Source organism: Thyridium curvatum (assembly GCF_004353045.1).
Source record: "Thyridium curvatum strain D216 chromosome Unknown NODE_4_length_842636_cov_84.159710, whole genome shotgun sequence".
Taxonomy (NCBI): domain Eukaryota; kingdom Fungi; phylum Ascomycota; class Sordariomycetes; order Thyridiales; family Thyridiaceae; genus Thyridium; species Thyridium curvatum.
The window spans coordinates 279,873-301,085 of NW_022156759.1; the positions used below are offsets into that span (position 1 = coordinate 279,873).

The 21,213-nt window shown below is 57.0% G+C and overlaps 8 protein-coding genes across 8 annotated transcripts; 4 read left to right on the plus strand and 4 right to left on the minus strand.

Moving 5' to 3' along the window:
* Positions 1-1,116: 1,116 nt before the first annotated feature.
* On the plus strand, positions 1,117-2,321 carry E0L32_001031 (uncharacterized protein; the record flags this gene model as incomplete). Its single annotated transcript, XM_031132962.1, has 3 exons — positions 1,117-1,207; positions 1,305-1,871; positions 1,945-2,321. 3 exons carry the CDS (start codon positions 1,117-1,119, stop codon positions 2,319-2,321), a joined length of 1,035 nt encoding a protein of 344 aa, XP_030992924.1.
* Positions 2,322-2,643: 322 nt separating this feature from the next.
* On the minus strand, positions 2,644-3,876 carry E0L32_001032 (uncharacterized protein; the record flags this gene model as incomplete). The annotated part of the gene is made up of 3 exons (XM_031132973.1): positions 2,644-2,684; positions 2,750-3,595; positions 3,654-3,876. The coding sequence occupies 3 exons, from the start codon at positions 3,874-3,876 to the stop codon at positions 2,644-2,646; spliced, it is 1,110 nt and encodes a 369-aa protein (XP_030992925.1).
* Positions 3,877-4,285: 409 nt separating this feature from the next.
* On the plus strand, positions 4,286-5,002 carry E0L32_001033 (uncharacterized protein; the record flags this gene model as incomplete). Its single annotated transcript, XM_031132985.1, has 3 exons — positions 4,286-4,368; positions 4,425-4,641; positions 4,709-5,002. The coding sequence occupies 3 exons, from the start codon at positions 4,286-4,288 to the stop codon at positions 5,000-5,002; spliced, it is 594 nt and encodes a 197-aa protein (XP_030992926.1).
* Positions 5,003-5,109: 107 nt separating this feature from the next.
* E0L32_001034 (uncharacterized protein) lies at positions 5,110-6,024 on the minus strand (the record flags this gene model as incomplete). The annotated part of the gene is made up of 3 exons (XM_031132996.1): positions 5,110-5,274; positions 5,380-5,604; positions 5,677-6,024. 3 exons carry the CDS (start codon positions 6,022-6,024, stop codon positions 5,110-5,112), a joined length of 738 nt encoding a protein of 245 aa, XP_030992927.1.
* An 814-nt stretch (positions 6,025-6,838) lies between these two features.
* Positions 6,839-12,524, plus strand: E0L32_001035 (uncharacterized protein; the record flags this gene model as incomplete). The annotated part of the gene is made up of 7 exons (XM_031133007.1): positions 6,839-7,490; positions 7,555-8,897; positions 8,964-9,148; positions 10,234-10,733; positions 10,841-11,048; positions 11,107-11,316; positions 11,399-12,524. 7 exons carry the CDS (start codon positions 6,839-6,841, stop codon positions 12,522-12,524), a joined length of 4,224 nt encoding a protein of 1,407 aa, XP_030992928.1.
* Positions 12,525-13,153: 629 nt separating this feature from the next.
* E0L32_001036 (uncharacterized protein) lies at positions 13,154-14,978 on the minus strand (the record flags this gene model as incomplete). Its single annotated transcript, XM_031133018.1, has 2 exons — positions 13,154-14,596; positions 14,670-14,978. 2 exons carry the CDS (start codon positions 14,976-14,978, stop codon positions 13,154-13,156), a joined length of 1,752 nt encoding a protein of 583 aa, XP_030992929.1.
* A 2,552-nt stretch (positions 14,979-17,530) lies between these two features.
* On the plus strand, positions 17,531-17,977 carry E0L32_001037 (uncharacterized protein; the record flags this gene model as incomplete). Its single annotated transcript, XM_031133029.1, has 1 exon — positions 17,531-17,977. One exon carries the CDS (start codon positions 17,531-17,533, stop codon positions 17,975-17,977), a length of 447 nt encoding a protein of 148 aa, XP_030992930.1.
* A 280-nt stretch (positions 17,978-18,257) lies between these two features.
* On the minus strand, positions 18,258-20,285 carry E0L32_001038 (uncharacterized protein; the record flags this gene model as incomplete). The annotated part of the gene is made up of 4 exons (XM_031133040.1): positions 18,258-18,842; positions 18,901-19,017; positions 19,087-19,175; positions 19,232-20,285. The coding sequence occupies 4 exons, from the start codon at positions 20,283-20,285 to the stop codon at positions 18,258-18,260; spliced, it is 1,845 nt and encodes a 614-aa protein (XP_030992931.1).
* Positions 20,286-21,213: the final 928 nt, after the last annotated feature.

Genomic DNA, 21,213 nt, shown 5'->3' on the forward strand with positions numbered 1-21,213 from the left:
TTTTCTCTCTTCATCTCTTCATCTTCCTAGATGGTGCTATTCAGCAGCAGACTGGACACGTAGGGACTTACTTTCCTTTGGTACTGTCATCTCATAGACCAGCAGCTCGAGAGCCGACTGAGAATTGTCTCCTCCGTACTCCGTATGCATGGCAGAATTGCTCCATAACTGCAACTCAAAACTAGGTAGCTTGCATTTCTCCACGCGCTCAACGTGGGAGACAGATAGACTTTGTTTGACACACGAGCAACGTCGTGGCCGTTGGGGACTCTAGCCTACATACCTAGGTAGTGGAGAAGGTCCCGAAGCTGAGGTTGAGTGATGGATCCGTGGATGTCAATTCATCTGAAGGGTGGGTAGCGGGAATGTCAGGTACGGAGTACAAGTACAGAGACTGAGAGCCAGCTGGAGCCATACAAGTAGACAGAAGAGGCAATGTGAGGGAAAAAAGAATAGTTAACTAACCTTGAAGGTACCCCCCCCACATCACCCACGAGACTGACCTACTTGTAGTTGGTTGTAACTAATTAGCCTACCTTACCCCACTGACGAGTGTGGGCGTCCAGTGAGCAAACTCCGATACAGGAACGTGCCGCCAGTAAAATCTGTATGTGGTGGTCATTATCATTGAACACCATCAAAACACTCAATATAACTCGACCTAAACCGTTGTCGAACCTACGCAATTCCGGTCCGGCGCACCACTCTGCACGACAAGCTTTGAGTCCCGAGCCAATTGGCAGCTGGCCATCCTTGTCCCGGCTCCTGTCGACGTGTCCTTGCCGCCCGATAACCCCTCCATCAATCAGTCGTGCATCCGGAGCTCGCAGTCTTGTTCGCGATACTTACCCCACCATCACCTACCGCATCTTCATTCTCGACAGCATTCTCTGCGTAACGCAGTGTCGCATCACAGACTGCACGAGCGCATACTCGGCTCCCGTATTACAACACCTCTGCTTTCCTCGTCTGGTGGCTGCCCGACCCATTTCCGGTCTTGGGCTCCGTGATATTAGCCATGGACCTCGTCAACTCGTCAGTCTCCTCCCTCCTCGACAGCAACCCCGTCCCCTCTTCAGCAGACCCTGTGCACTCGTGTCCTGAACAAATATTGCAATGGCTCTGTCTCTCGTTGCCGTCGAAGACCAAACAACTAATCTAGCTCCTCTTAGACTCGGCGGACGCCTGCTCTTCGCCATCCCAAAGAGTGAGTCACCCCCACGCGGTACCCCTACGGGGACAGAATGCGACTATCCCAGCACTGCTCGACGGGACTGCGACAAAAGCTAACATTGTCTTCGCAGAGGGCCGTCTGCAACAAGCATGCTTCAACCTCCTTGAAGGTGCCGACATCCAGTTCCGCCGCGAGAACCGCCTCGACATCGCCCTCGTCAAGAACCTCCCCATCGCCCTCGTCTTCCTCCCCGCCGCCGACATCCCCACCTTTGTCGGCGAGGGCCAAGTCGACCTCGGCATCACGGGCTTCGACCAGGTGCAGGAGCACGACGCCGGCGTGCGCTCCCTGACCCGCGCGCGGAGGGCCTCGGGCGAGTTCACCCCGGACCAGGTCGACGGCCGGCCCAAGGGCTGCGAGACGGTGCTCGACCTGGGCTTCGGCGGCTGCAAGCTGCAGGTGCAGGTGCCCCAGAAGGGCTCGTACCGCGAGGCCAAGGACCTGATCGGCAAGAACATCGGCACGAGCTTCGTCCACCTCGCCGCCGAGTACTTTGCCCGCCTCGAGGCGGAGCAGGACGGCCTCGAGGACGGCACCCTGACCCCGAGGAAACTGCGGACCAAGATCATCGAGCTGAGCGGTAGTGTCGAGGCAGCTTGCGCCCTGGGTGTCGCCGACGGCATCGTCGACCTCGTCGGTACGTAGCTGCTTGCTGTTTGCTTGCTCCACACTTCTATTCCATTTTTGCTAACTCAGGGGGGGGAAAACAGAATCGGGCGAGACCATGCGCGCCGCCGGCCTCATGGCCATCGACACCGTCGTCGACACGACGGCCATCCTCATCAAGTCCAAGAGGCCCAGCAACCCGGAGCTCGTCGAGCTCATCGCCGCCCGCATCCGCGGCGTCATCACCGCTCAGCGCTACGTCCTGTGCCAGTACAACGTCGAGCGGTCACGCCTCGCCGAGGCCTCGGCCATCACCCCCGGCAAGCGCGCCCCCACCATCACCGCGCTCGAGGAGAACGGCTGGGTCGCCGTCAGCTCCATGGTGGAGAAGAAGAAGATCGCCCTGGCTATGGACGAGCTCACAAAGGTCGGCGCCACCGACATCTTGGTGCTGGATATCCACAACAGCAGGACCAGCTGAAAAAGTTGATTCAAGGCTAGAGGTGACGTACGTGGGGAGAACGAGATCTTTTGTGAGGTTCCGCCTGGGGCAGCAGGGCATGCATGCCCCCTCTTCAGATTGGTTTTTTTTTCTTTTTGGATCATTGGAGTGTGAGCAATTAGACTGGCTTATTGGGAATGGTTTAGGATCATAGAAAGCTACAAAAAAGTTTAATGGTTCCAAAAACGAAAGGCATTTGGTCCATGCTGGCAATGCCCTTTGTACATGCCTGACACCTCAAAAGCGAGATAGTGACGTGAATTCGGCCAAATCGTGTGATATTGTATTTATTTTATCTAGTCTAAATGCTCCAGATGACAAGTCTTCCATCAACGCCGCTGGCTATAAGCCAAGTTAGAAACACTTGTGTATTCGATCAACGATACAATGCGAGGGTGTACACTTACAGCTGAACTTGCTCACACCCGAGCCAGACTCCTCGTAGGGCCGGATGGTGGTGATGGTGTTCTGGTGGACCGTCTTGAGCTGCGTGTCGTCCTTGGCCTTGCCCTTGAGGTCCATCTGGCGGAACATGTTGAGCGCCGACTCCTCGCGGGCGTCGCCCAGGCCGGGCCGGCCCTTGGACTCGACGGTGCCGCTCAGCTGCCAGCCGTCGGGGCCGCCCCGGAAGCGGAAGGCCTCGCAGTCGTAGCCGGCGGCGACGATCTCGGACTCGCCGTTCCAGAGCAGGCCCTGGAAGGGCAGCAGCTGGGTGGCGACGCTGACGACGGCGCGGGGCGGCTGGTCCGGGCCCGAGGGGTAGACGACGGTGACGGAGCTGTCGTGGGCGGCGAAGGCGAGGGCGTCGCCCGAGGGGCTGAAGGCGACGGCGTGGACCCAGCCGGCCGAGTTGTTGAGGAACTCGCCGCAGACGGTGTTGAAGGGCAGGCGCTCGCCCCAGGCGGACGGCTCGGGCCGCGCGTCGACGCCCTTGATGAAGCTGCTGAAGACGCGGGCGTGGGCGTCGGTGGACCCGGCCGCCAGCAGGACCGAGTTGGGGTGCCAGGCGACGGTCGTGATGGTGCTGCGGATCGGCTTCTTGAGGTGCTTGGACACCCACCAGTCGTTCTCCTCCTCGAAGTAGCAGACGGCGATGACGCGGTCGCCGGAGCCGACGGCGAACTTGGTCTCGGAGGGCGACCAGCGGACAAAGGTCGCCGCGCGGTTGATGCGCAGGAGGACGAGGGTGGGCTTGTAGCCCTGCGGGGTGGGCTCCCAGACGATCGCGTTGCGGTCTGCGGCGTGGTGGCTCTCTCTGTCAGCGGAAGCAGGTTTGAGGAGGCGGGGGGCGCCGACGAGGAACGGACTGACCTTGGGAGCAAGACACGATGCGGCCGGTGTTGGGCGCGATGTCGACGCTGGTGACGGTCTTGTCGTGGCCCTTGAGCTCGTCCTTGACCTTGAAGGCGTTGCCCACCTTGCCGTACAGCTCGACCGACGAGTCCCGCGCGATGGCGACGATCTTGCGGTCGGCCGAGAAGGAGTGGTCGGCGATGCGGTTGTGGAAGAGGTGGTGGACCTCGGGGGCGGCCATGGTGACGGAATCTGCTGCGGCGCGTGTGATAGGAGGAGCTCTCTACTATCACGCAGCAGGGAGGTTGGTTGTTATTGCAGGTGAGGATGGGTTTTGGTGGTGAGAGTTTCCCTGAGCTCTGGGAACTGACGTCGCAAGCTGGGCAGTGCCAGTGTGGGGATTGAGGGGCAGAAACCGAGTTACATAAGCCTCTCTGGCAAGGGTTAGGGAATTAATGTGGGACTTATTGCAGCGTGCCAGCCTCCACCAAAAAAGTCGGCCTTGTGAACATCGCCAGAACCAGGTCGCGGTCGCCCAGACTTCCTTTGATCCAGCATTGCGCCGCCAAGTTACGTCTTTCTCGCCTTTTTTCTCCCAGAAACTCTCGAGTTTCCTTGAATACTTTCTTCGAGAAATACTCGCAGTCAAGATGGCGCCTCCTGCGCCCCCAAAGGGACCTCCCCCAGCTGCGGGCTTGCCCGCGAAAGTCCCCTCCATTCCCCCAAACCAGACGTGAGTAGTCCTCCAGGAATGCTGCCGTGTGCGGTTCACTAATCCGTGCCTCACAGCCTCTACGTGCGGAACGTTCCCTCATCAAAGATACAAAAAGACGACTTGAGGACCGCGCTTTATATGCTCTTCTCGACCTACGGACCCGTCCTGGATGTGGTGGCATTGAAGACCCAGAAGATGAGGGGGCAGGCTCACATCGTCTACCGTGACATACAGGCATCAACACAAGCCATGAGGGCACTGGACGGATTCGAGTTTCTCGGCCATGAGCTTGTAGGTGTTTCCTACAGCTTCGATACATCTATGTGATGATCCCATCCCTGCTAATCACATAGTCTAGAAAATCTCCTACGCCAAGGGCAAGTCCAACGTCGTCGCCAAGCTGGACGGCACCTTCAAGATGGTCAACCCCTCGGCGGCCGCCAATGTCGAAGTGACCGAGCTCCAGCAGAGCATCTTCAACGCTCCTGTTCCGGGTTCCGCTTCGCAAGCAAACTTGCCCGTGAAGCCCAATGCTGGACCAGTGGATGCTGCTACGCCGGAGAGCAGGGGAGTCAAGCGCGGCCGCGACGATGAGGATGAGGACGAGGAGGACAGCGACGTGGCTATGGAGGAGGACAGCGACGACGAGTGATACCCCGGATGGCGTTAAGGATAGGCTGTAATTTTCTGGGGCAGGAGGACTCTTCGCGTCTGGGCTGGGCAGTATACCCTCCACGACAAGGTTGCCCATCAGTCCGGTCAGCCAATCGCCATCTCCTTGGGCACCCAAAGGCCGACCGTGGGGCCGACGAAACCGAGCCAGATCATGAGGTAGTTTTCACGGGTGCAGCGAAAGCTCTGCATGGCTTCGCCGAGGACACAGGGATGGACGAAAAAGCACGGTACTCCCGTGACCGGATGGTGCTGGACGGAGCTTGGAGTTAGCATAGAAATGGTAAATGCTACAAAAATTCACACGAGCATTTCTGGGGTCTCTCCATTGACCACGATCACAGTGCACAGACTTACGTCGGCGGAGATGCCTCCGATGCCCCCTGCTGACCGAAGGACGTCTTTGAACTGGTCTGGCACGAGCCGCCGGTAGACGGTATCGATGCTGAAAGCGACCTCGTCCACGGGAAGTCCATGAAGGCTGAACCAGAGACAGGGAGCTCTGTAGGTTGGGTGGAGATGGATCTCATATGTGACGTGTCCAGAGGTGTGGACCTGTCTGGGTTTCTTCACCAATGCTGCCTATGACATATCGTGAGAAAGAAGATCGGTGGACACCTCATATGTGAATTTAGATTACTCCAAAAGACCTACCTCATCCATATCCTCTGCCTCCACCATGTCTTGGTCTCCCATCACCATCTGATCCGCTTGGTCCGTTTCGGACGCAAACGAGAAACTGCCTAGATCAGCAGACAGATCTAGGTCAGGCTGTTCCTCGAGAGGGCGTGTAATCTGCACATAGGTCGTGTAGGCCGCATCATCGAAGACGAACGTGGTGTCCAGAGCGGTACATGTGCTGAGCCTCCATAACCGCCTGACGGGGCCGAGGGTGGCCTGCGTGTACCGTCGATCTAGGTGGTGACAGGCCTCCGCAAACTCCTCTTTAGTAAGAAAGGGGTAGTCTTTGATATCTCCGGAGATGCCAGAGTCACTGGTCATCCTTTGATCGCAGACCAGCAGCCCGGCCCAACTCAGGGAAGGCGGGAAGGTGCCAGCAATCGCAGTTCAGTTCCGCAAATGTTGTTGAAGGCGTTTTGAATAATGTCCAAGTCTCTCAAGCTCGTGGAATGACGGGGTTTCCTGTGCTCAGTTCTCCTTCCCGAGTCTAGGGTTTTGTTGTTGGGCACCCTTTGAGCGAGTCCCTGAATTTCATCGATGTTAGGTAGTGGGGTCCTTGGCCGATTAGAGGACTTCTCCAGATCCCAGCACGAGAAGGCCAGTAAATCACCAGGAAGACATAACTATACCAGGGCAACCGGAGGTCAACACAGAGAAGACACAGCATGTCATGTCATGGCACCAGTCCACGCTACCTAAGGTACCCTTAACGATAAATGTTTTAGTACCAGGGCGATCTGGGGAACCCGTCCATCGGTAGCCTCAGCTGAGAACGCCACTGTCGATACCTAGAGCTTCTCCGCTGATTTCAAGAACCCACAGGCTGGGCGCCCGCCGAAAGGAGTTGCAGCAATTGTCTAAATCCCCCACAACGAACCGAGCTTAGCCTGAAATACGAGGGTCTTAGCGTGCCGTGATTAACACCAAGCTGTCCTCTTTCCGTCCGTGATGTTCGCGAAACCCTGCACGACGCACGTTGTCAAGGGATAATTAGTCTTTTTTAGACACTCTCCAGACTAGCGAAATCCGAAGCGTTGGAAAGACAACCCCTTTGTCTTCTCAACAGACGTTTCGGGAATCAGGCGGGTCAGGTAGAGCAATGCTTTACCCCTAGACCAGAGCAGAGTCGTCGCGGATGAACGTCCGAGACCCCTTCGGCCTGCACCGAAACACAGCTTTCGACATCCTGCGCACCACCGCGACCCAGGCGGCCGCCGGCATCCGAGACAAGGCGATCGAGGCGGGCGCGACTGCCATTGAGCGCAGCAAGCAGGCGGTCGAGGACATGTCTTTCACGGTCCCCAAGAATGTCCCCTCCTTCAACAACCCCCAGCGGCTAGCGGAGGACTATCTTTGGCATCACAGCTCGGGCGGGCCCACGCCTCGCCGAGGAGGAGGAGGAGGCGGAGGAGGAGGGCAGCACCAAGGCATCTTGGGCGGCGTGCAGGACAAGGTCGGCGAGTTTCTGTCGGACGCCACGGGCAACAGCAAGAGGACGCTGCCCATGTACAAGGACAAGCCGTATGCGTACCCGCCGTCGCAGCGGTTGCGGCCGATCTACAGGCGCAAGAGGGTGCTGGGCTTTCTGCTGCTCTTCGTGCTAGGTGTGTTGTACTGGACGGGCGCGTTCGAGAAGCACAAGGAGAGGGTCACGGTGCCGCTCAAGAACCTGAGCTGGCTCAAGAAGGACGAAAAGGCCAAGACGAAAGCGGACTGGCTCAAGAGGAGAGACCGCGTCGTCGAGGCCTTTGAGCTGAGCTGGGATGCGTACGAGCGATATGCCTGGGGTAAGGATCCCTTCTCTGGAATTACAAATGCTCTTGCAGAGCGCTAACCATACTCTGCGAACAGGCTACGACGAGTTCCACCCCGAGTCCAAAAGGGGCAGGCAGATGGCCGCCAAGGGCATGGGCTGGATCATCGTGGATTCATTAGACACCATGATCCTGATGAATCTCACATCGCGACTTACACATGCGAGGGAGTGGGTATCCAAGACCCTGACGTACGACCAGGATCAGGACGTGAACACGTTTGAGACGACAATCCGCATGATGGGCGGTTTGCTGTCGGCGCACTACCTCTCGAACGAGTATCCCGAGCTGGCGCCGTTGAAAGACGACGACCCTGGCGCGGCAGGAGAGGATCTATATCTCGAGAAGGCGAAGGACCTGGCAGATCGGCTGTTGTCGGCTTTCGAGAGCCCCTCTGGTATCCCCTACGCCAGCGTGAACCTGGGTCAATATAAGGGCATCCCTGCGCACGACAACATGGGTGCATCGTCGACAGCTGAGGCGGCGACGCTTCAGCTCGAATTCAAGTACCTTGCCAAGTTGACTGGGGAGAAACTCTTCTGGGACAAGGTCGAGAAGGTCATGGAAGTCCTGGACGGCAACAACGAGTCTGAAGGTCTTGTGCCGATCTTTGTTAATGCCAACGATGGCAAGTTCCACGGAAAGAACATCCGTCTGGGCAGCCGTGGGGACTCCTATTATGAGTACCTCATCAAGCAGTATTTGCAGACGAACAAGAAGGAGAAGGTGTATGAGGATATGTGGTACGAGTCGCTGGCCGCTGTCCGAAAGCACCTCGTCACGTACACGGAGCCTTCGGGCTTCACCATCATTGGCGAAAGGGAAAGTGGCCTTGAAGGCACACTGACCCCGAAGATGGACCATCTGGTCTGCTTCATGCCGGGCACGATCGCCCTCGCAGCCACGGGGGGGCTGACGGAGAAAGAGGCGCGGAAGCTGAAGACGTGGACGAAGCGCGACGACGAGGACATGAAGCTGGCTCGCGAGCTAATGCACACGTGCTGGGGCATGTACAAGTACATGGCGACGGGCCTAGCCGCCGAGATCACCTATTTCAACGTCGCCAACCCGCCCCTGACGTCTACGTCGCCGCACAAGACGCCGCCGGCTGTGTTTGACCCGAGCGAGGATGCCGCGTGGAGGAAGGACTTTGAGGTGCACCCGCAAGATGTGCACAACCTGCAGAGGCCGGAGACCGTCGAGAGCCTGTTCTACATGTGGCGCATCACGGGCGACGTCAAGTACCGCGAGTGGGGCTGGGAGATGTTCAAGTCGTTTATGAACTACACGGCCGTGGAGGACGGCGGCGGCTTCACGAGCCTGACCAACGCCAATGTGATCCCGCCTGTGTCAAGGGACAACATGGAAAGCTTTTGGCTGGTAAGTTGCCGATCCCTCTGTATCTGCCCTGATGGCGGTTGGATCTGAACCTAACAATTCTTCTAGGCCGAAACCCTCAAATACATGTACTTGCTCTTCTCCCCGGACGATCTCTTACCGCTGGACAAGATTGTGCTCAACACTGAAGCGCATCCACTCCCGCGTTTCGATATGGGCCAGTTGTTCTCGACGGGATGGAAGAGGAAGCCGAGAGACGCGCATGGCAACGCCATCAAGTCGGAGGCGGCCGCGTGAGTGTTCATAAACACTATTTGTAACTTGAACAGACCTGCATGGACGGAGTTTTTAGACCATGTAAAACGATCCATCAAAGCTGGCGTATGATACAGCTTGTAATACACCCTGAAGCCGATCCGGCGTTTAGAGATTGCCTCTGACCTGAAGTGTAATACGAAGTGGCATGTGAACAGAGGGAAGTGATAGCTTGTCGGTCAGAGTACGCACCTCGTAAACAACCCTGGCTGTATGAAATTCACCAAGTCGGTTGCATCCATAGCAAGGCCATTATAGGCGGCTCGCTTTGCAGTTGGCTGTCTCACTCAGTGACTGTGTGCTCTAAGGTGCAATCCACTATGCAAATGAACCTCTGCGCCGGGACCGTTGTGGTGGGACGGCAGCCCGCCTCGCCCGCGTCTCTCCACCCGTGGACCTCCTCTCCGCCTCCACCGCCAGCACCACCCACCCACTAATCAAGACCCCTGTCTCCAACAATGATAAGCCTCGACTCTCTCCATGCTGGCCCCCCCAGCCGCGCCGCGCCCCCTCTCCCCACGCCCCGAGAGTCAGCCAACAAGAGAGGGTGGCCGCCCAATTCCTTATCGTCCAAGAGCAAACCTCAGGAGAGGAGCAGAGAGGCTTTTTCCGTGATCCCGAAGCACAATCACATTGCGCAACTACACGCCTACAGAATCGAGAATTCTCTACACCGACATCGCATTGCGCCTTGGGGGACTCGATTGCGCGCGTGCAGAACATGCGCCGCGCCGACTCGCCGTCCCAGCGACCGTTGATGACGCTCGACGTACCCCTTTCGCGCTGCACGAGAGCAACGGCATAACTCGACCTCGATCGACGACCACGCTGCGGCAAGCTTACGAGAGCGCCGATTACCTCGCCAGAGATCCAGCAACACATATCGATCATTGGCTTGCACTACGTGTTCCTCTCCGCAGACACGGGATCACACCGCTCTCCATCGGAGCAACACCAACCGCCCGCTTTGCTCAGCCTCTCTCGTCTCTCACACGCATATCCACACTACACGAATGAACCTGTCCGGCACCCGATAGAGCAAACACATTTGATATTTTCCCAGCCCACGACACGCCTTCCACCACCTTTCCAGCACCTCCCCCCCGGCCTTTCACATGGACCGCGACGTCGAGCTCAACAACATCCTCACAGCCAAGGAGGACAGCATCACCCAGGGCTCCGTCTACAACATGATGCAGGAGCCCTCGCTCTTCGACGGCGAGCGCCGCCGCCGCCCGGGGCCCCGAGCCGCCCGCAGCGCCGTGGGGCGCTGGGTCGACAGCTTCCGCCGCGACCCGGAGCGGCGCGTCACCATGCCCGCCGCGGGCGCCTTCGCCAAGCCGCCGTCCATGTCGTCGCAGCACCACCAGCTCCAGCAGCAGCAACAGCAGCAGGGCGAGCCGCTGATGCGCGAGCACAGCCGGGCGTCGACGTCGGGCGCCAGCAGCGCCAACGGGCACTACTACGACCTGCACGGGGGTATCATGGCCACGGCCAACACGGCGCTGGCGCGGGAGCTCAAGGGCAGGCATCTGCAGATGATTGCCATTGGAGGGTCGATTGGTGAGTTTATTTTTTTCTTTTCTTTTGAGTACCTCCCGCCCCATGCAGGCGGTCATGCTTCTCTTCATAGTAAGCATGTCAGGATTGGCTAACAGAACTCGGTACAGGCACTGGCTTGTTTGTCACATCGGGAAAGGCTCTAGCAACGGGGGGCCCGGCGTCGCTGTTGATCGCATACTGCTTCGTTGGAGTGATGCTCTATTGCACGGTCCACGCCCTGGGCGAGCTAGCTGTAGCTTTCCCTGTTTCTGGTTCCTTCTCTGCGTTTTCAACTCGCTTTCTCGACCCCTCTTGGGGTTTCGCCATGGGGTGGAAGTAAGTCGTGACAGCATCTGTCGTTCCGGCCACCTCAAAGCTGACCGTGCTCCTCTAGTTATGCGCTCCAGTGGCTTGTCGTTTTACCATTGGAAATCATCGCCGCGAGTATCACCATAGAGTACTGGAATAGCTCCATACCGAGGGCCGTATTCGTCACGATATTCCTCTTGGCCATCATATCGATCAACCTGTTCGGCGTCAAGGGCTACGGTGAAGCCGAGTTCATCTTCGCCATCATCAAAGTGACGGCCGTGATAGGGTTCATGTAGGTGGTCCACACCTGTTCCCCCCTAATTCTACCTCTAGACCCAACACAAGTTGTACTGATCTCGCTTTGTTTCTTGTAGCCTTTTGGGGATCGTCATCAACATAGGCGGCACGCAAGACGAGGGCTACATCGGCGGCAAGTACTGGCACGACCCGGGCCCCTTCCAGAACGGCTTCAAGGGCATGTGCTCCGTCTTCGTGACGGCCGCCTTCGCCTTCACGGGCACCGAGCTCATCGGCCTCGCCGCCGCCGAGACGGCGAACCCGCGCAAGTCGCTGCCCACCGCCATCAAGCAGGTCTTTTGGCGCATCACGCTCTTCTACGTCGTCGCCCTCACGCTCGTGGGCCTGCTCGTCTCGTCGGAGAACCCCAAGCTGCTGGGCAAGTCGTCGGCCGACGACGACGCCGCCACCGCCGGCGCCGTCAACGGCAACAACAAGGGCGACCACTCGAGCAGCGGCGACTCGTCGGCGTCGCCGTTCGTCATCGCCATCGAGAGCGCGGGCATCGCCGTCCTGCCCTCGGTCATGAACAGCGTCATCCTCATCGCCGTCATCTCGGTCGGCAACTCGGCCGTCTTCGGCTCCTCGCGCACCCTCGCCGCCCTGGCGGACCTCGGCCAGGCGCCGCGCGTGCTCAGCTACGTCGACCGCCGCGGGCGGCCCCTCGTCGCCATCGTCTTCGCCTCGTCCCTCGGCTTCCTCGCCTACCTCGCCGACCTGCCGCAGCAGGCCGACGTGCTGTCCTGGCTCGTCGCCATCTCGGCCCTCTCGTCCATCTTCACCTGGGGCAGCATCTGCCTCGCGCACATCCGCTTCCGGCGCGCCTGGGCCGCGCGCGGCCGCTCCCTCGAGTCCCTCGCCTTCCGCTCCCAGCCGGGCGTCCTGGGGTCCTGGGTCGGCCTCGGCCTCAACGCGCTCGTCCTCGTCACGCAGTTCTGGGTCGGCGCCTGGCCCGTCGGCTACGGCGACAAGACGCCCGCCGGCAACGCCCGCAGCTTCTTCCTGCAGTACATGGCCGTGCCCATCCTGCTCATCATGTGGCTCGGCCACAAGGCCTGGTTCCGCACCAAGGTCGTGCGCGTCAGGGACATGGACCTCGACACGGGCCGCCGCGACTTCAACCTCACCGTCCTGGTCGCGCAGGAGCACGAGGAGAAGGCCATGTGGCCCCGGTGGAAGAAGATCTATAGGTTTTTCTGTTAGAAGGAGGGGAAAAGGAAAAGGGAGGAGGAGGAGGAGGGTGGGGGGGCCATGTGTGTTATCGGTACGAGCGAGGTATGGGCCATCTAATATCCATGTTGGGTTTGATTTTCGTTAGCCAGGTGTTGATCAAGGATCTGGAAATTTGGGCTTGAGCTTTGCAATCATACGTTTGGGTAGTAGGCATCTTGGGGGTTTCACGGTCCCTATATTGCGCTCTTGGAGAGCAAATGTCACCACCACCGGCATCTTTTATTGAAAATGCATCCAGTCTCTCTCTCTCTTGTATGAGTGTTCTAATGACAGATCGATGCCACCACTCGCTCGATCTTCCGCACATACATCCCGCACGTTACCAACACACTCGATAGGTTCACGGCTAGGCTCAGAGAGACAAGACAAACTGTTTTATTGACATAAAAATCGAGTTTCATCGTGTTGCGCGTGAGCGAAGAAGCTTTCTGGCAGCCAACAACCACCCAGACCAAGACCCCTCCAACCGTGATCGACATACAAAGTACAACGTACATGTAATCATAAACAGGCATACCTCCGGGAGGCAGTAAGAAAATGGGCATTACACGTCAGTCCCTGTCAAAGACACCACGTCCTCGTGTTTCCCGTCTGGGAATTTAAAAGTCCCAAAAGTCGCTGGCCTTGTGAGCAGCGCCCTGTTTCCGCGCAGGTGCGGCGGGCGTGGGCTCCTCGTCACTCTCGCCACCGATCGACCAGCCTCGGCCGGCGCCCTTCTTGCCACCCATGCCATTGCCCTGGGTGTTGATGCCGCGGTCTTCTCCAGTCCTAGCCGGAGCCTTACGGGGATTGTTCTCCTTCTGCGACGCAGGAGACGAGTCGTAGGCAGACCAATTGGCCTCCATCATCTTGACCGCCTTCTTGCGATCGTCGCTCACTTTAGCACTGCTCTGCGCGGCGCGATTCGGCGAGTCGTCGGCCATCATGAAATGTGAGTCAAAGTCCTTTCTCCGGTCCTTCAGGTTCGTGATGTTACCCAAAGCCCGATCATCGCCAGCATCGGCGTCAGCAGAGCCGTCCTCGCCAGTGACCTTGTTCTCGTAGAGGCCAAGACCTGAGTTGTGGGTAGCACCACGCGGGCGGGAGACCAGACGAGGTTGTCCCGTATCCTCGCCATCGTCCACAAATTCGAAATGCGGCTCGGCGTCCTTCCTGGGCTTGTGCTGGGCAGGCTTCTTCTCGGGCGACTCGTGGCCGTCGTCGTCCGTGTTGCCCCAGTGGCGTACATCTTGGGCCCGGCGGTTGATCAAAGGCTTGGGCTTTGCGGGGGTCACAAAGTCCTCAAAGTCCCATTGGCTTCCATGCTTGGCGCGCTTGATGACTTTGTCCATGGGCTGGCCGGGTTGAGGGGCATCCTCGGGATTGGCCGCCAATTCAAAGTGGTCAAACTTCTTGGGGTGCGGTCGGTAGAAGCGGTCGGGAGACCTGTTTTCATGAGCGTCCTCCTCTACGGGATCGGAGCCATCACTCTCAAACAAGCGGTTGGGTTGGAACTTCTTATCGGCACCGGCTTTGGGGGCAATAGCCTTGGTTGGCGATGAGGGCCGACCCCGCGTGGGGGACTCCGGCTCCTCGTCCTCTTCGTCGCCAAGGATCTCGGTGAAAGATCGCTGGCGTGGTCTCGCTCCCGCATAAGGAGTCACGACCGCACGAGGGGTCTCTTCCGAGTGTTCCTCCGAGAGGATATCGTCAAAGCTTCGCTGAGGAGGTCGCTTGCCAGCATAAGGGGAGACGGCGTTGGCAGGGTTGTTCTCAAGCTCTTCACGAGGACCGAAAAGCGATAGAGACGCATGAGGGTCTCGAAGGATGTTGGTGGAGTTTGTGCGCGAGCGCGCCATAGCATCGGCAGCACTGGGAGGCGGCACATCGCCGGCGGCAGCAAGCGACTTGGTGATCAGCTTGATCTGGTCCTTGCTGTCGCGGATGGGCCAGTTACGGCCGCTCTTGCCGATGACATCGACCTGCTTGAGGAGGGCGCCTTGATCCCAGCTTTGCCGGATTTGCGAGATCTTGCCCTGGTCGTCAAAAGTGACCATATGCGTCTACGGTGTGTACTTGTTAGCCTTTCGCACGACTGTTGATATTGCGCATGGGGATAGAGGCTCTGCGACTCACGACAGGGAGCTGCACGGTCCTGTCGGCAAGGAAGTTGTCGTCCAAGCCAGGAAGGTAAGGGCCACCACTTGTGACAAACTCGAGGATAGTGTCTACCTCGACGGCGATGGCCTTCTGGCCCTCGACGGCCTGGAGGACATCCTGCTTCTTCTTCTTGATCTGGTTGCGCACGGTGTTGAGGTGCTTGATGATGTCTGTGGAACCACTGTGAGACGTGGTGGAGGTGATGTAGTGTAACGACGCCGTCGTAGCCAGCGCGTCCGAGTTGGGGGCAGCGAGAAACTGCGTGTATGCACGCTGGAGCGCCATGGTGGCGGATCAGAGAGCGAGGCGTGCTCTGTGTGCGAAAGCGATCAAGCTGCTGCGCGTCTCTTGGACTTGAGGCGCGACTAATGGCGGGGTCAAGTTTGCGCCAGATGTTGTAGAATGCGAGGTCAAGACAGCAACGCGCAGACTCGGAGTAGAGAGTGATGGGGGAAAAGGCGAGACTCGTTGCAGACGAGAGAAGAAAAAGAAACAAGAGGGCTTTCTTGTTCGAGCACCAGGGGCCGCAAAGGAAGGTACGAGGTATTAGTCGGAAGGGGGGGCAGTGTCATCCCTTCCCATCTAACATACCATACCAGTAATAAGGCAGTTACTCATGCGCGCGCGCAAAATACAAAAGTGACACGACGCCCGCCCTGGTTGCTCCCTCCCCCGCCTGTTTGCTTGTTTACATTGGACAGTGCGCGCTCGACACGGTGTGGCCCCTGGACGGGCCGCCCCTGACGTAACTAAAATAGCTTATTAGGGGGGCCAGCTAGCGGTACTTGTACTGTCTGGATTGCACTTGTAAATAAGCCAAGGGCAAGTTTGGAGATACTCCGAAATCTATTTGTTTATTAATTTATGCGCTCCCTTACTAGTTCGAATATCTACTTGTATATCTAGGTGGTGGGCACAGATCCATTGGAATGATCACGGTCTCTTTTCCTGTGTCTCGAGAACTGATTCCATACGATCCGTAGAATGAAGCAGACTACTGGCTGGAACAGCAGCATCCATCTTGACACTGTGTAAGAGGTCTCGTTTTTGATCCACTTGGCACTCCTTGATTGATGAGGAGGGAGGCTTGTTGCCGGATTTTGCCAAAATCAAGGGATGTACAAGTACGTAGTCGAAGTCTGGGATGGCTCTTCAATGCTGTTCCTCGCCGCCCAAGGAAAAGTATCGTACGTTGTGTATGCAACAAGCATCCGTACATCCATCCACCTAGGACCACAGTTCGTTCAGACAGGAAACCCAGCAACCATCGAGAAGGACGCCTGCTAGGATCCCAGTCGATCGACTTTCGGGAAATAATTACATCCCTTCCAAGGTTTCTAGATGACTGCCCAGCATCGAGATGCTATCCTATCTATATCTACGTCCCCTGAACTTAATAGGTGTCCAACGCATACTTGTATATCAAATGATATAATCATACTTTGGACAAGCAGAGTAGCATGGACGAAGCCCGGGGGGAGGGGATTATTTCCAGAAGCCCTTCCAATGGTCACCTTCCAGGCTCTGTACCAAGATAGCGTGTTTCAGGTATGGCAGGGATGCGCGTTTCAAGCGCGACAAGGGATTAGATTGGGCCCACCGTCTCTTCAAGCCTCATGTAAGTAGACAGGTACTTTGTTACTTTTGTTCGATAACTCCACAACCACATGGTGGGATCAGTTTGACAGGCGGTTGTGGTGCGGCCGACGATGATGACGACGATGAGACGTGCCGCCCACTCTTCAAAGTGCCTACGTACTATCTTCTACTTGTATTGACAAATGAGTCGGGGGTCTGTGTAGGTAGCTGCGGAGCTCGTCCATCTCAGCTCAAGTCTGACGCCTGGTTCCACCCTGCATGTGCACCGCTAACATGAAGATGTCGAGATCTCGCCCAACACCCTCGGTCGGCCCAGGACTCCGCAGAACAAAAACGTCACGACACTGCTAACGTGTAAGAAAGTCAACCACCTGCTGTAACGGCTAGGCACTTAGGAGACCAAGGTCCTGGAGGTACCCAGCTGTTTTCCCTCGGATACCTGATCAAGGCAACAGCCCCGTGGCATTCTTAGAGTCCTCTCTGTTGGTCACATCATATACATGCCTTTTCGTCCCTATCGCCACTCTTGCCGCGTATCCACAACCCGAGGTCGTAAGGCTGAACGAAACACACTGACATAAGTTACTGCGCCGTGCCCCGCATAGTATCTGGGCAATGGCCAGCCTGCATTCCTGGCTCCATGGAGTGAACCGACGACGGACTATGACACATGTGGGCACATATATGAAGATCCCATGGTAATTGGACTGAGTCCGCAGTCTCTCAGCTCACAATGCCAGCCCTACCAGCTTGTAGTCCCGTTTCAGGTCTCGCAGATGCCGAACCTCTATGTCTCTCCTCTCGCCGCCTTCCTCTCGGGCGAGCTCCGCAACAGTGATCTGCGTCTGATTTGAGATAATCCTAGAAGGCTCACCAGCATACACTGAAAAATGCTCGCTTCGCGTTTTGATTCTGCGTAGGAAGGCCGTCTATGGTTCGGGGAGGAGGAGGAGGAGGAGGAGGAAGAAGCAAAATATATCAAAACAAAAGAGCGGAGAGCATCAGGCTGCCTGTTGTACAACATGTCTCCCCCCCCCCCGCCTCCTGTCTGGCTCATAAAGCCCTTTCATGTTGCTGTTGAAGAGTCCTCATAGACGCTTCTTCTGTCTTTCATATCGAAAGAAAAAAAAAAGTATATGGGCCAGCGGGAACCTGATCTTTTGCATAATATAGACCGGCAGTTCCAACAAAACTTCCACTTTTTGCTCCAACACCACCGACATCCCAGCTCAGAAAATATGACACTGGTCCAAACATCCGGCACGACGCAGGCCCAGCAACCGCAGAGACCACGCGGCCTCCCCAGAAGACCCCAGGTGCACTCCAGCAAGCACCACCACACATACAACGGCGTCCGCTCCGTCCCCAGCGCGACCTGGGTAAGGTCCCAGGCCGCGCGGCAGGCCCAGCCCGAGTCCCCGATGAAGGAAGAAGCCCTGGTCGTGCACTACGAGGTCATCCTCTACTACCCCCGCAACAGGGCCTGCACGATACACCGTACCCTAGAAGACTTTGAGCAGTTGCGGCAGAGCATGCCGGAGCTCAAGGACAGCAGCAGTGAGGCCTCGGCAGATGGCGACACTCTCGCAAGTCTGGATTCGTTTCTCCGCAACGCTGTACGAAAGAGGCGTGACGCCGTGGCCCTTGAGTACTTTCTGCGTAGGAGAATAGGAGACTGTCAGTAGCCTTTGCAAAGACCAGGCTGATCTGGAGCCAGGAGGGCCTGTGTTCATGGGCTTGTTGGGTCTTACCACGGACACCCTATCAAGAACTCAGAGGCCAGCATGGATTGATACCATACGGGTGGAAAACTGTGCAACTGAAAGATCCCAGAGGAGGAGAGGAAGAATCAAATGGATATAGAAGGACAGAAGAGGATAAAAACGAAAGTTAAGCTTGCCGTCTACGCAGCTTGTGGATTAGATAAGTGTCTAGGTAATCGTACAGAAGTAACGTCGAATGGGTCTACATCTCCAAGGGGGCCCCGTTCGTAATGATGCCGTATTCATATTCGGTGTAGTTCCCAAAACAAGCCCTTTCAAACTGAGCCAGCTTGGGCATCTCCTCCTGCACCTTGAGGAAGGTCTCCAGCTCGCACCACCCATCTACGCGCGACGCATCGCACTCCTTGAAGCTCAGGCCCAGCGGTATGGTGCGCTGGTTGAGTACAAAGTGGACATACTTGGTCTCCTTGCCACCTCCGTTCTCGTCAGATAGATAACCCGACCTGTCAGCAGCCAAGGGCTTAGGCGCCCGGATGATCTCGATGTCGAGACGGGCGCCAAAGGGGGTGATGTGTGACACGGTAAAGTTGTGCGGTCCTGGGTACTGGGCAGGCTGCAGGTTATCGGCAAACTGCGTCAGCCCGAAGGCTGCGAGGTCGGCAACGATGTTCGTGTCGTGGGAGAAGTCAAAGTAGAGGCTTTGATTCAAAGGAAAGGTTTCAGTGTTGCTGTCCAGCGTGACGTTGATATTGGAGCCGGAGTAGCCCAGCGTATGATTCTTGAGGCGAGCAATGACCTCCTGCTGATAGCCCAGACCGACCGCTCTCTGGAGGGATATCAAGTCAGTTCACGATGCTGCAAGCAGATTGAGGACGTCAACTTACGGCGCTTGACGCCTGGAAGCCTGCGTTGCCAGAAAAGGATAGATCGATGGCGTAACTAAAATGAAGCCATTCCTCGTATGTGAAAAGGTCGCAGAAGCGGCTAAAGCCATAGGCAACCTAGGGGACAGTCAGATGCTACGCTTCAAGCTGACTTTCAAGTCGGTGCGGTGCCGATAGTCAACTCACGGTCTCATAAGGGCACATGTTCTGTGCAGCAAAAGTGTCCTCGATTGTCCAATCGTAGCCGTCAATCATCTCACGGAAACGAGCAGTAGCTAGGCGTACTGTCAGTGTTGTTCGACCAGAGTACGACAAAGACAAGAAGCCTTACCGTTCTGAAGGTAGTTGTCCACCCAGATCTTCTGCGCCTTGTCGCCAGCCCTCTCCTTGTTGGCATTGGGGCAGTTCATGTAGCCGGCCAACGAGTTATTGAACCCTTCTGCTTCAATGATCACCTCGATGGTGGCGTTGTTGGTCCACTCAAGGCCAAAGAAACCGGCCATAAAGTTCTCAGCCGACTTGAGCATGCGGTCTTGCGTCGTCGTGCGGACGATGATCTTGCTGTTCGGGTTGTACAGTTGAGAGTACATATAGGAATGGAGGACGCCCGAGTCGTAGAGCTCCTGTCGTCCTCTCGGGACGAGAATCTCGGCGCCCATCTGGTACTTCCAATCGTTCAAGAACGCCAGGGCGCCCTTCGCCTTGAACTTCCCGTTGGCATCTGCAAGGCGCTTCCCGAGCCCTTCGACATCTGCGCCGAGGGTCGGGTACCGGGAGCCATGGCGGGAGAGCATCTGAACCTGAACAATGTCTGCCCCCGGCGGCAGCGGGTACTCACGCACGCCGAAACCGGGCGAAGGCTTGTACGGCGACAGGTAGCCCATCAGGTTGAAGATGCTCTCATCCTTCGTGGTCATTCCCTCCACAGAAATGGCGGTATACAGAGGCTCGTTCGGCGTGTAGGTTGCCGTGGGGTTGAACGTCACCGTCTGAGCCATGAACGCCGCCTTCCCTGTTGCCGTCGGCCCCGGCCACAGATTGGGGTCGGTCTGGAAGTACTGCGGCACGTCTGACGGTAGGCAGGGGCACTTGGGACATGTACGCCCCCCGATGCCGCCTACCAGGCCATTGGCGGAGGCGACTTTGTAACCGACGAACAAAAGGACAAGCGTGGCCAGAGCGAGCAGAAAGGCTCGGAAGCCGCGCGAGGAGAAGAGATGGCCGGCACCGGGCCCGACATGCCGTACAGTCTCCGGGGGCGGTGGCCTAGTGACGGGGTGTTCTTCGTTTGTGGTGTCGGCCGAGTCGCCGGCGGTCTCGTCGGTCCCCACCAGATGGTACTCCTGGCCCCGGTTCTTGGGGCCGGACGGCCCTGCAATGGCCATCTTCTGACGAGATGCTAAGGTCTCAACTCCCGGGAGCAGTCAAATTGCATCAGAGCCACATCGCTCGGCACACTCAAACTCAAAAGGCCAACTTTTTGGCACCAGAAGTGAAGAAATTGCCGTTTTGTTCTCCTGCCGAGACCCCTTAACGCGCGTAAAGCTGGGCGTTGAGGCGTGTCATCGATTCAGGTTTCGTCGATCTCGCACGTGACCCTGCTTACACGCACGCCCCCAATCGCGAGTAAACCCACTCCCCACTTACACGAGATAACAGGGAGAAGCATCACCAACAGTTCGTGGAACAAAAGTACTCGAGCTGGAGTTCAGGCGGAGAAGGATAAGGGTGGTTTCTTGATATTATCTCCAAGTCCAGGCAGACGTACTACGATAAGATACGAGAGCCAGCTGTGGCGTCGGAATCGATTGTCTGGTCTGCTCGGATGAATAGTGTTGCAATGTACATACACTGTAACTTCCATGGCTGTTTCAATAGAGAGAATAGCTTGAGACTGAAATGTAGGGTTATTCAATGGGTGAGAAGACGCAAGATACCCAGTCAGTGTATCAATCATATCTAGTAACGTGGAACCCAGAGTAGAGGCCTTTTGCAACGGTATCTCGAGTCGATTTCAGCCAGCTTCAGCATTATCGTCAAAGACAACATAGGATCACGAACCGGTATGCAAGCGAAGTGTCGAGAGCATTATAGCTATGTACATATCCAAGGGCCTATCTCGTCCTTGCTCCTCCATGCACAAGTCTAATCAGCACCAGCAGGGGTAACAGAGCCCCAGATTTGGCTAGGCACGTGCTACTTGGTGTCTGCCACGGATGTACCCATTCTTCTAGAACCATAGCTCCCCAGAACCGTGTTTCAAATCCCCTTATGCTGCTGAAAAATGCCGTTTGGATGGACTCCAATGTCCTT